This window comes from Strix aluco, chromosome 1, assembly GCF_031877795.1.
Source record: "Strix aluco isolate bStrAlu1 chromosome 1, bStrAlu1.hap1, whole genome shotgun sequence".
Classification (NCBI taxonomy): Eukaryota; Metazoa; Chordata; class Aves; order Strigiformes; family Strigidae; genus Strix; species Strix aluco.
In genome coordinates this window covers 47,272,293-47,285,695 of record NC_133931.1, presented here as the reverse complement: position 1 = coordinate 47,285,695, position 13,403 = coordinate 47,272,293, and the positions used below count along the sequence as shown (strand labels likewise).

The window sequence follows — 13,403 nt, the reverse complement described above, 5'->3', positions numbered from 1 at the left end:
TGTTAATATGGCCAGGAGGGCAAATAGGCTAACTGTTTTAATCACTAGTGCGGCAGCGTATTTCAGCTAATTTATTTTTATGAGCAGTGATGCAATTGGAAGTTAGCCTATTCTGAGTTTAGTGATATTCTTTCATATTTGGAAGGTCTTTATCTAGCCTAATAAATTCTAATCACTCTCTAAGCACAAAGGAAAATAGATCACTAGGGAATAAAAAAAGGTCATGACTATAATAATAAAAATAATCAAGCACTTAGAGCTTTAGCAGTTCTGGTGATGCAAAGTGGAAACTGAAAAAAGTTGCTACTGAAACAGGAAAATGTTTTGAAGTATTGTGAGTTTGTTGTATTCTTTAAAATATGTCCATGTAAATGTTAAAGCCTCACAATATTAGGCATGAGTATTTATTTATAAGCCAAAAATTTAACTGCTAGGAAAAGTGAAGTATTCCAGCCCTCCAGACCAGCATAATATGGTTATATAAATGGTTATATATTACGATATCATCTTAATATTGATTTCCACTGGTCTCTTATGGAAAATCAAATACTGTCAGTCTTGCACAGTTTTAAGAGTTGAATCTCCCTGAAGCCTCCAGACAGCGTTTGAGGACACTGAAAAATATTTCAAAAAATAATTTTGGACAATCAATTCTAGTATGTTTTTCTGTGTAACAAATATTGGGCTCTTGGGTCATCTCACCAAAAACCCTCTATCCTTTGTAATTAAAAGAGGAAAAAGAACCCCAGTTCCCCTGAATCGTTCTGCTATATGGCTCTCACTTCCCATCATACCTTACACTACTTCTTCTATAAATACTACCTAGTTTTCTTCTCAGTTCTGTTCAGAAGAGAAGTCACAGCATTAGCCACTAAGTCCTATTACTGTGGACAGCCGGTAAACATATGTCCCAATTTTTTTTTGCCAACCTTTGGGTATTCTGAGAGAGTATATGAATTATGAAGTGGTCCCAGGACTCTCAGTCTTTAATTCTGGAAACAGATGTGCCTAATTGGAAACATACTAATAATACCAGTGATTTTACAGGTTATTATTTTACTTCAAGTTTTAGGTATTTAAAACTTCAATATTTGCATTTTTAGTATTTGTAGGTTTGAGGATTTCATGTTTGAAATGCAGTAGTGTGGGAGGTATCCCAGGGATGTACTAAAGCAAGTGTCTTAAAATTGTGAGTGAGGAAGAGAAAGGAATATCCTTTGGTGATTCACTTCTTTTATACTACTACTCTAAACTGCTCTGTGGTGTAACATGAAAAAGAGGCTCAGTGGAGACACTGCTACCTCCTATCTAACAGCAAGATTTGTTGTCTGGTATATAAGTGAAAGACAGGCTGTTCCTAACGTCTTAGTCTTTGGAAACCAAGAAGCAAAAGCACTACGTGATCATTATTTTTTCACACATTTGCAGCAAATGCTTAGTCGTAGGCTCTTTTCCACTATCATTGCACTAGGCTGTGGATCTTCTCTGTTAGATACACTGCATATAAAAAAGGTCTGACAAATTCTATCAGATAAGCATCATATTGTCATACTGTTCAATCTTTCTTCCTGTCAGAAGGATCAATGTGAGTAGGCTAATGCAGGTGTTAGGTATTCATGTTGGAGATGATAAAATACTGAAGTGTAAATATCATTCATTTTTAGCATTTTTCTGTCCAGCTGCACTGAACAGTAATTCCCTTCATTACCTTTCTCTGACCCTTTAAGAGACAGCTGGTGATTTTAGCAAGTCGATGATCTCATTAAAATTATTGGTTTTTTTCTTCCTTTAGATTCAGCTTTCAAAAATTGGACCACCTTTTATCATCAAGAGCCAACCTGTTTCTAAACCAGAACCTCGAGTTTCCCCAAGTACATCGGTCAGCAGTGGGAGAAACACTGGGGCTAGAACTCTGGCAGATATCAAAGCAAGAGCTCAGCAAGCAAGAGCCCAAAGAGAAGCTGCAGCTGCAGCAGCCGTGGCAGCAGCTGCGAGCATAGTCTCTGGAGCAATGGGGACCCCATGCGAAGGTGGGAAGACAAGAACACTGGCACACATCAAGGAGCAAACAAAGGCTAAGCTGTTTGCAAAGCATCAAGCCAGAGCTCATTTACTCCAGACTAATAAAGAATCAAAGTCACAGTTCAGCTCAAAGGAAAGTACCTCTTCTCTGGAGATACCAACTTCTACTGACACAAAGATTGAAGGTTCTACTGGTGTCATTATAGTTAATCCTAACTGCAGGTCCCCTAGCAACAAGTCTGCTCATCACCGTGAGACTACCACTTTATTGCAGCAGTCACTTAACACAGCTACATTACCAGAAACTGCTACTGAGATATCTGTGCACAGTTCTGATGAAAATATACCTATGCCACAATTGTGTGAGAAAATTATTTCATCTACCTCTACTGAAAGTAACAGTGTGCCAGTGCTTTATAATAAAAGTTCAGTCTCTGTGTCTGTTTGCAGCACTGCTATGTCTGGAGCAATTAAAGAACTTTCTTTTGCAAGTTCGGTTGATAAATCCTCTGTTTTAATGTCTGTTGACAGTGCAAACACGGCAGTTTCAGCTTGTAATATAAATTTGCTGAAAACCATCCAAGGGGCTGATACTCCATGCATAACCGTTGGACCAAAATGTATTGATAACAGTAATGTACCAGTCTCCATAGACAATACGGTCTTATCAAATGCCATCGATGACAAAAGGTTGCCGATACCAAGTAGCAATGCGAATAACGCAGTCTCCAGTCATTATGCCACTGTGCCAGCTTCATCTATTGCAAATAACTTGCCAAATCATCTCTCTGGTAGTTCCGTACTAATTCCCCCAGTGGGGACTACCAACAGATTTTCTTCTGATAAGATAGCCATAACTGGGTGTAACGAGCAAAGCACTGTCTCCATTCACACTACCGTTAGGTCAGCTTTAAGTTGCAGCGAGGCCCTTGCAGTAGCAGATTCTGTTGCAAGGCCACCCATTTCAATGTTTACTGGTAACATGGTGACAATAAGCTCTTACGATAATGCTACTAAATTAAATGCTGATCTCTTAGAAAAAAGCTCTGGAGCACGAAACCGAATGGATCTCTCTGGTAAATCTCAGCCCGTGAGCTTTACACAAACTGCCATGAATAGGTCTATACCTTGCAAAGTCATTGTTGACCACACTACAAATCTGAATTCCAGTCTATCACTTTCTTCTTCTATTGAAAATACAGAGAACAGCATTGACCTGCAGAGCAGACCTGTAAGGACAGAAGCTGCCTTACAAAGTATAGCCTGTCCTCAGGTGTCTGTCATAAGCAGGCCTGAAGTGGTCTCTAATGAAAGCCTTGAGCACAGTTCCAGCTTTATCACCATTACAGCAAAGCAAGACAGCAAGAACTTGCAGGCAGGTTGTTCAAGTCTTCGAGAAGTGCCTCTTGCTCCTCAAGATAAATTAATTGAGGTGGTTACTCCCAGCCAAGGTTTTGCTGAGCAATTAAGAGGTCCTTCAGCATTCAAAAGTGAAGCAGATGCTGCCTGTGCCAATCAGTATAACACTAACAATAGAATTTGTTGGCATGATGAAGAGGCAATGAGTACAGACCAGCCAGTGGTCAGCCACCTTAACTCTGGTAAGCATAAGGAATACGCAGAGCAAAACTGCTTAAAAAATGTCAAAACCGAACCTTCCAGTTACACGCAAATGTCAGAACTGCAATCCAGGAGTCTTTTGACAAGCATTGCTGTTCCCGTTAAATCGGAAACTAATGAGTCTGACAAGTGCTTCAGGATGGACACCGAGGATTTTACAGGACCTGAAATGCCTGCCCAGACCGCAGAAATAGCCACGAGTGCGCAGCCGCCACAGACCTCCAAGACATCCATTGCGGACTCCATGGAAGACTCCCTGTCCCTGACAACAGAAACCCTAAAGAGAGTTACCAGTGCCGGGGGCTCTAGCTGTCGCTTGTCGTCAGTGGAGGCCAACAATCCTTTAGTGACACAGTTACTGCAAGGCAATCTGCCTTTAGAGAAAGTGCTGCCGCAGCCCAGATCAGGAGCCAAACTAGAAATTAACAGGCTTCCTTTGCCTTTGCAAACTACCTCAGTATGTAAAACAGCAGTGTCCGAGAGAAATATTGTTGAACATCCTTCCAACTCTCCTAATCCAGATGGTAAAGGATTTACAGCAGGCAGCATAGCCCCGCTACAAATCAGAAAGCGTGAAAACCATCCGAAAAAGAGGATGGCCAGGACTGTAGGGGAACATGCTCAAATTAAATGTGAGCCTGGGAAGGTGTCAATGGACACAGATGTTAAAGTAGCTCCTTGTGTAATTAGTTCCAGCATGAATCAGCTAGGGCATGGTCAGCCATTTAAGCAGGAGTGGCTGAACAAACATGCCATTCAGAGCCGAATCGCTCACAGCCCAGAGATCAAGCAGCAGAAGAGGCCGTTGCCTTCATGCAGTTTCCAGCAGAGCTTATTTCACATTGATAAAAATGGCAGCTTTCATGCAGAAGCTAGTACCTCACATAGACAGCATTTTTACCAAATGTCCATGGCTGCAAGAGGCCCCATTCCTACGGCAGCTTTGTTGCAAACTACTTCAAAAGGCCCACCTGGCTGCAACGCATTTGCTTTTAGCAGACACCTGGAACAGAAGGGCTTGGGAGATGTGAATATTTCTACAGCAGCTCACCAGCTGAGGCTAGGAAGTGTGTTTTCCCCTAATATTCAAATTAAGGAAGGTGATGACATTGCCAGTGCCTCTCAAACTCTGCAGAGTAAAACATTAGTGCATCCCCCTCCTCCCCCTCCGCCCCTGCCACCTCCTCCCCCTCCTCACCCAAATGCAGAAGTCCCCTCTGATCAAAAACAACCGACAGTTACTATGGAAACCACTAAAAGACTTAGTTGGCCTCAGCCAGCAAGCATCTGTAGCAATATAAAATCTGAACCTATTTCTTTTGAGGAAGGTTTAAGCAGCAGCTGCGAACTGGGCATGAAACAAGCTTCCTATGATCAGAACGAAGTGAAAGAACAGTTAAAAGCGTTTGCATTAAAAAATGCAGATTTCTCTTCCTATTTACTTTCTGAGCCACAGAAGCCTTTTACCCAACTTGCTGCTCAGAAAATACAGACGCAGCACCCGCAGCAGCAGCAGCAGCAGCAGCAGCTCTGTGGAAATTATCCAACAATACACTTCGGTAGCACAAGCTTCAAAAGGGCAGCATCTGCAATTGAGAAATCGATTGGGATTTTAGGAAGTGGCTCAAACACTGCCACAGGCCTGTCTAACCAGAACGCGCAGATCCCGGTTCAGAAATTTGCTGACAGTAGCAATGCCGATGAACTGGAACTGAAATGCTCTTGCAGGCTGAAAGCCATGATCGTGTGCAAAGGCTGCGGAGCCTTCTGTCATGATGACTGCATAGGGCCTTCCAAACTGTGTGTAGCTTGTCTGGTTGTACGGTAGGAACTGAATCAAAGATGCAGTATCCCTTATCAGCATGGGAGAGCAGGACAAAGGAACGGAGAAATTGGAACAGTTTAGGTCACTAATGGTTTGCAATTAGTCAATTGATTTTTTTTTTAATTTTTTTTTTTTCTTCCACATGGTGCTTTCAGAATTTAGTTATTCCTGCCTGAGTGCCGCTTTCTGGGAAGAAGAGGAAACCCGTAAAAGTAGTTTTAAAAAAAAAAAAAGATATCCTTGTTACTGAAGCTTCTATGAGCTCTCTTGCTGTGCTAAAAAAAAAGGCATTAATGCATGTCATTCGTAGCTTCTATTTATTTGCACAAAGTGCAGCTTTTTTTTTTTTCTCCACTTTTTGATAGTTGATACAAGCTGCAGGTTAAAGATCAGTGGAAGAATAACTCTGCAAGAAGTGGAGTAACTATGCGGAATGAGTAACACACTGAACAGTGTCTGTTTTGAGTGGGATGGTGGCAAGGTGCGGTGTATTGGCCATCGTAGCTTCTTAGTCGGTTTGCAGTTTTTCTGCTGATAGGATTGTTTTCTTCAATTGACTTTCACTATCTAGGGCTAAAATATAGTCACTTCACCTAGCGGAAAAAAAAAAAAAAAAAAAAAGAGGAATTTAGATTGTTAGAGGAGTTTCCTTACATGCCTGTCAGGGACTATGGAACTCAAATCTTACTCATCATCTCTTCTTGTTGATTCCTTGAGAAAGATTTGTATATGCGATGGGTTAGTGGGACCAACACTGGAATTACATTGGCTTCAACAGAGTCTGGAGAAAGTAACTTCTCTGCTAGGGATTAGAAACCTGTTTTCTCCTTCTGTTTCCCACGCAAATATTCTTTATTTTTATTTGTGTCTCTAATCAGTCCATTTGGTTTGTCAGTCCCAAATATATATATATAAGGTCAGACTTACGTAATAGGTTCTGGATGTTTTAGCCCTTCCATGGCCTAAAAATGATGCATTCTTATGCTAAATGAATAAGGAAAGATTCTAATTGGTATTGGTTGAATATTAGATTATCAGTTGTTTTTCTTCTTATGTGAGTTACTCTATTTAAATAACATCTCAGAATTTTGCCATTTAAAGTAATCCTTAGAATTACTTACAACACTGACTTTTTTTTTTTTCTCAAAGGAATTCAGACCCCCTACTCTATCTTTTAGAAATTTGGAAGCAAAGAGGCATTTTTAAAAGGGATACTGCATCTTTAAAGTAACCTTCAGTATTTATCCAGTACTGTATTTACATTCAGGACTATAGCTGCATTCCAGATGCGCTAGCAACCATAACAGCAGAGAAGAAAAACGATAATTTTGAGGCCCTATTCACCTAAAAGGAAAATATTGTAAAGGGATAAAGCACGTGCAGTTGCTGGGGAGATGAAAATACCTTGGGTTTTTTTACTCCCACTTCAAGAACACAAAATGTGGAGTGCAAGTCATCCATCTGCCAATATGTGGTTGGGTCTGCCCAAATGTCAGCATCAGAGAGAAGTTATTTTTACCATTACAGTAGAACCTCACTAATCCAAAGACCTTACAGTCTGCTCAAGAAAACTGATTTTCCTTCCACAGTTTTCAGAGAGCAGTGTAGTAAGAATGCGTGAGATGTAATACTGCTTGTATTTCGTGATGCATTTACTGTTGCATTCTGAAATATTAATGTGAATGATAGAACTACATTTAGGAAATAAGAAGTGTACTACGTTTTACACTATCGTTTTTTATACGATCTTTGTTTGCGTACCTATTCATAAGCTGTAACCGGTCTCCCTAACATGGGTGCATATTAGTGAGGTTGTACTGAATGGAGGAACCACATTTATTTTCTTGCGGGACCATTTTCACAAACATGATAAATGCCATTTATTGTCTTAAAGTGAGTTGGAATATTTACAACATACCTTCCTTTCACAGGAAGCTCTATGGTGCACCTTGATGTTCTCTTTTATTGTAATTAGCAACATATCAATATTATTTTTGACACTGTGTGGTACAAAGGCCATTTATAATTACACTAACAAATTTGTTGCTGATACAATAATGTATTTTTTCTATACAAAAGTGCTCCTTAATATGACATGTGAGTTAAGAAATGGCTTCTCAGCACTTTCAGGTCTTCTGGTAGGAAAATAAGCCAGCCAAGCAAAAACCTAAAAGTAACCACATGAAGATTAGCATCCAGTCCTACACCAGCTGCTGGCAAAACAGCGACTGGAAAATACTCATGAATAAGCATGAGTGTAGTCAGTCAATACATATCAAATTCATGTTTGAGGAGCCTTTGTATCGGAATTGTATTGCATTGTATTTATCCTTGGTAGAGGTAGGATACTTCTATTTAAAATAAAGAGAGCAACCAGTTTTAGACTTCTAATAACCTATGTTTATATAAGCCTGCTGGAATCCTTATTTCTAGCTCAGGTTTTCCTGTCCACAGCACATAAGTCAATATTTGTTTGTACTTGCATCTTGAAATACTTCTTGTATTTACTGACATGATACAGAAATAATTTCCAGCCACAAAATAGTTTTAATTTGTTCAAAGAATAAGAGTGTGACTAATGTGGTAGGTAACTCATTCATGTCATATTGTCATTTTTGTATCAGGATTGCAACTTGCATGTGTGAGGTCATGATAAAATATTTTAAATGGCATTAGACTGGATGGTGCTATGTTATATTACACAACCGACCAAACTCTTCCATAGTGCAGTTCCACTCTTTTCATTCTTGAGTCATTGGAGTTGCACCAGGAATAAATTTGACCAATTAGTTAGCAACAGTCGTGAAGTGTTGTTACAGATTACAGTTTTAGGGTATTAAAATACTCAGAAGCAACTGCGGTGATACAGGAGCCTGACTGAATCCTAGTGTGACTGAAAACCTTACTTGGATTCTGGTATCACACAAATGCTTGGGGGAGAGTGACCCGTGGTCTTCAATAAGAACACAATCACATTTAGAGGTTAATTTTGAATGACTTCTTTTTTTGTTTAATTGTCCAGGTTTCAGGCCCAATGTCATTGTGTTTTCTAATGACCATGCAGTTTGCACCGTGGGGTGTTAATAGTTTATGCACTGAAAAGTGGTGAAAGAATTGCTTAAGAACACACTGCGCTGTGTTTGCGTGTACGTACGTATGTGTCCCAATGTCCAGCATGTATAATTTACCTTTTTTTTTTTTTTAAAACCTCCAAAATTGTTCCCCCACTCCTACCCCCAGAGCAGCACTTTTGGGTGAGAGGGAGAAACAGTCTTTTTTTTCTTTCCTCCCTCTGTATTGTTTTAATTGCATACCTGTGAGATATGCAGATAATGTTAGGGCATTTGCAGTGTGTGTGTTTGTGTGTTTCTGTTCTGAACTAATTTTCCAAGCAGAAACTCCCTTTGAAATAATGTTAAAAAAAAAAAAAACTTAAGAAATGGTGAACTGGATGCTCCCTGTTTGCATTTTATTTATCTACTGAGGTCTAGTACATGAAATAGCATTTAAAAGACAAAAATAAAGGTTGAGCCATAAAGCAAAAGGTATATTCTCTGTACTATAGACTTTCTTCTTGAGGGTGGTGCATGTTGTCAGGGTAAGCTACAGAACGTGCAGATGGTTTTTCAGGGCCCTGCAATTCCGTGCACAGTTTTTAAGCTGGTGCATATGGTGCTTTAAAATGCAATTTCTGAAGTAAAATTACCTTATGCTGCACCCCCTTCCCCTTATAAACACACGCACAATTTCAGAATCGTTATTGTAGCCTCTGGTTTAGCAGTTTCTCCAAGGTGTGGTGAAGTACCAGGATAAACACTCAAGATGAGCTGAGAAGTGTCACCAAAAGGGATCATTTTAGCTGACACACATGAACGGCCCTGCTCTGAACACTGAATGACTTCTGCAGTCACCTGGCAGCAGCACAGCGGTTTGTCCTCTGTGGCTCTGCAGAACACTGGGGGGGAAGCAACAAAATATTCAGTGGATTTATCATGGACCTGTGTAGCTAAATGTTTCTGAATCTATGAAATCCTGTTGTCTTCAGTCATCATGCTTTGTCACTGTAAAACCAACGAAAAGAAAAAAAAAGCATTTTTTAGTCTAATTTAAGGAGCTGCTTCTTTTATAGCACATAATATTTCGCTTTGTACTATATTTGATAGTTAAAAGAATAATTTAGTCCGTAGAATAACTTTGTTGTATTTGTACTGTTCATGAATGTTACAAGAAAAGTGCTTTACTTTGTTGCCATAATTCTCTTGTACTGCTGTAAAATATTTTTTCTGCTTTACGGAAACTTAACTCGATTCACATTTTCAGTACAGGGTTTTTTGTGTGTATGTATTTTTTTGTCAGTATTCTGAATGTTTACATCTGTTTGACATTAGCCATTCTATGCCTTTATAGGGCAGTATTACTCCTGCAGTATAACAGCAATGTGAAATCCACTCATACCTAACATGCATGAGAAATACAGATTTATTGGGGAGATCCCTAATGTGCATAGACATTTTTCCTGTCTGCATTCAGTGAAGTAAATACCCCCCTTCAGTCCTCTACCAAAGAAAATATTATTCCCACAGGACAAGCTCAGAAAGTGGTTCTCTGAATCTTCAGAAGGGGGTGTAGTTGGTTTCAGCGGGATTGCTACAGTTTAATGCAGTTACGCTTTGCTTTGTTACCCCACCAGACATGACTGGGTGAAACAAGCATTTTAGCAATTTTTGTTTCAAGACAGTGTTTTGTTTAGAATTCAGGGATCATGCTTTCTTTAATGGTGCTGTTTGTTTTATTTTTTTTTTTAAGAAAACAACCTTTTGTTGCCTACAGAAATGACCATTCACAAAACCATAAATTAAATAAAATAATTTGTCTTCATAACTTTTCTCTTCTCCCTTTCCTTTTCCCCTTCCCTGTTCCCTGAAAATAACAACTTGGGCTTCAATATTAAAATATTCTGGAAAAAAAATAAAGAGATAAAATAATATTTGTTATTTCTTTATTTATTTTATGTTCAGTGCCTTAGGCAGGAGATCCTGCTTGTGCACATCCATTGTATATACAGGTCAGTGAAATAGAAATGAGAGAAAAATCAGTCCTTTGTAAAGGATTTTTCAAATACAGTGATGTAATACATAGTTGGAATGACTTCTGATGTAACTCAAGTATTAATCATCTTATACCAGTAAAATAAAACTAGGTGTTGTATATTAAGTTGTTGTAAGTAGAATAGTTTGTGGATGCAAGTGATTATATTGCTTTGGATAGTTAATGTCGGGTGTATTTTTAGTACTTTGCCTCCATCTGCAACCCTGTCCAGAACGTGCTTAGTAATGACAGCAGCAACCCAGGCATGCACCTCTGTTATTTCTCATCCCCACAGCAGAAGAAATTAAATGTCCGTGGTACATGGAAGGCAACCAGTCCAAGCTATATTCCTCAAACCAGTTATCTTTTGAAGTCTGGAAGGCCTTCCTGGAATGGAAATTCATTATATTCCAAATGGAAAGCCATTATATTAAACATTTTTTAAAAGTTTTCATCATGTTTCCCTGCAAAGAGAGCTTTGAGTACTGGTGGTTAGGGTGCAAGTGTTAGAGAGTGGTCAACAAATAGCTTTTTCACAGACCTGCTCAGAAATACCAGAACAGCGCATCTAAACATCATCTTTTGTCCAGCCTCCTGCCATTTCAGATGTGATACTCTGAGGGTCCTGTTAGCAGTGAATGGCAGCCCTTTCTGCCAAAACCTGTCCAAATCCAGAAAGAGGACAGTACCAACCTATGTAGCTGATAATCCGATGACCTTTTTTTCATATCCAGTACCCCACCTGGCAAACTCCCTTAGCTAGTGCTCTCATGCAGATTATTTAACTTATTTATTTCGTTCTGCTTAAATATTTGGTTTAGCATGGGGCTATGCCAAATCAGGGACCAGCTCTGCTTCTGACAACAGCTTTTTTTTCTTCACAATTTTTCATCTAAGCAATGTAATGGAAATCAATTTGTTAAATCTGTACTAGCTGAATATTCGCTTTTGTCCTTTTCCCTCTTCTTACTTTTTAAAACCTGTAAAATAGTTCTGCACATTTTTATTCGATCTTAAGTATTTAGCTTTTCTGTGGTGTTTGTTTAAGGACCTTGTAAGTATGAGTAAGTTAAGCCTTGTGATTGCTTTTAAGTCCGTGTGCTCTCCTGAGGTCAGCCCAGGCTTACCCTGTCAGTTCACCAGCAGATGGCATCAGGAGAAAACATGCTGCTGTGGTCTCCGGTTTTGCAGTCCCTCAGCAAAAGCACATAGCACGGAGAAAACCAAGCACGAATACACAGGTTTTCTGGGTTTTTCTTCCTTCAGTGTGGCGCTTTAGTTGCAGTGAAAACAAGCCCTCCTCCCCCCCCCAGTCCTGGAACTTAGCTTTCAATAGAAATGATGCCCTGAAGCTCGCATCATCCTTTCCTGCACTTGGCACCATCTGAGCTGTGCAGTCTGTGGAATTGAAGTACTGATACACTGGAAAAAATTCTTCCCCAGGCCAGAGCCAGGGCATATTTTTCTTCCTGCTGTTTCCTTTGCCACTCGTGGATGAAGAGAGACAGCAGCACAGCTCTTTGTACCGAGGCACTTCACAAATAAATATGAAGGCATTATCACTGCTGGGGACGCAGAGGGTGTGCTGTTATCAAGCCTGGCCTTTGTTGGATGACATGGCTTACAGCCGAAGGACCACCAGACAGCAATACCTTTGAGCACCACCATGGAGACAGCTTTCCATGATAAGGAAGGTAGACAGTCACGGGCACTGATACCTGCTCACAGAGACAGAGTACATCATCAGTATGGCTGGTTTTTATGGAAACTCAGCTAGACATAGAAGTAATTCAGATAATTCAGAAACCTGGACACTGGTAGTCTACAAATACCTGGCAGATGCTGATGAAAGGAATTTGTTATATCTCAGTTAAATGACAGTCATACAGTACCGAAAGTTCATGCTTCCAGCCTCCAAGGTGGCTATTGACTCACCAGCAGTGATGAAATCAACAGTTTTCACATATCGATGTAGGAAAAATACCTGGATTGTACTTTCTGGAACCTGATGACACCTTGGATAAATGTGAATTTGTATACAGGTCACCTTTCTAAAGCCCTTCTCTTCTGTGTCCTTTGTCCTGGTTTCGTAGAGCTTAGTTCAGCCTTCAGAGTCTTATCTCCAGGCCTTTCCAACAAAAAGCTGAGAGCTTTCTTCCAATATTGCTGAGCATCCTCATGCATGTACCACCAGGGCAGAGAACAGTTTAAGAACCAACATAGAAAAAACACATCTGAAAATAAGCTGAATATATTGGAAAATTCACTTCTATTAATAAGAAGTAATGCTATATTGAGTAAATAAATGACTGTTGATACTAATATAAAGGAGGAGATAACCTGAAAAAAAAAATATTGGGTCTTGCTGTAAAGAGTCTTATTTGCTTCTGATTCATTCCCAACTGCTCAGATCCATCCTGCAAATCACTTTTTCATGCCCCCTGATTGTGAACTCTCAGCCCAACATCCATTGTGCAGAATCTTTGTGACTGCTGTGTGCATTTCTGGCTTTTAAAGGAGCAAATTCTGGGCTATGGTGGAGAGACTTGTATGCAGTGCTTCATCCTTCACTCACTCACTTATGTATTGTGCAGCATGGTATGGAGTCTTCGGGGAAAAGAATAACATTAGCTGTGAAAATACAATAATCCTAACATATGTTCCTTGACTTCCTTTAGGTTGTTGAGTGGAAAAGTCCAAGCCTCAGATTTTTTAATGTGTGAGTGGGAGCTGACCCATAGCAGCCAGAATAGACCACGGTCCTGGGTTCCATCCAGAAGTGAGCATTTACAGCTCAACAAGTCCAAATAAATGATCTCAGAGTATTAGAAAAACAGAGTCTTTGTTC

The 13,403-nt window shown here is 39.8% G+C and overlaps 1 protein-coding gene across 2 annotated transcripts in view; it reads left to right on the top strand.

Moving 5' to 3' along the window:
• The window catches only part of ASXL3 (ASXL transcriptional regulator 3), a 139,597-nt gene extending 128,916 nt beyond the window's left edge, over positions 1-10,681 (top strand). For both annotated transcript variants that reach the window (XM_074820037.1, XM_074820028.1), the window contains one exon: positions 1,793-10,681. In XM_074820037.1, coding sequence (XP_074676138.1) covers positions 1,793-5,470 — 3,678 coding nt within the window. In that variant the 3' untranslated portion in view covers positions 5,471-10,681. The remainder of the gene's footprint in view (positions 1-1,792) is intronic.
• The last annotated feature ends 2,722 nt before the right edge of the window (positions 10,682-13,403 follow it).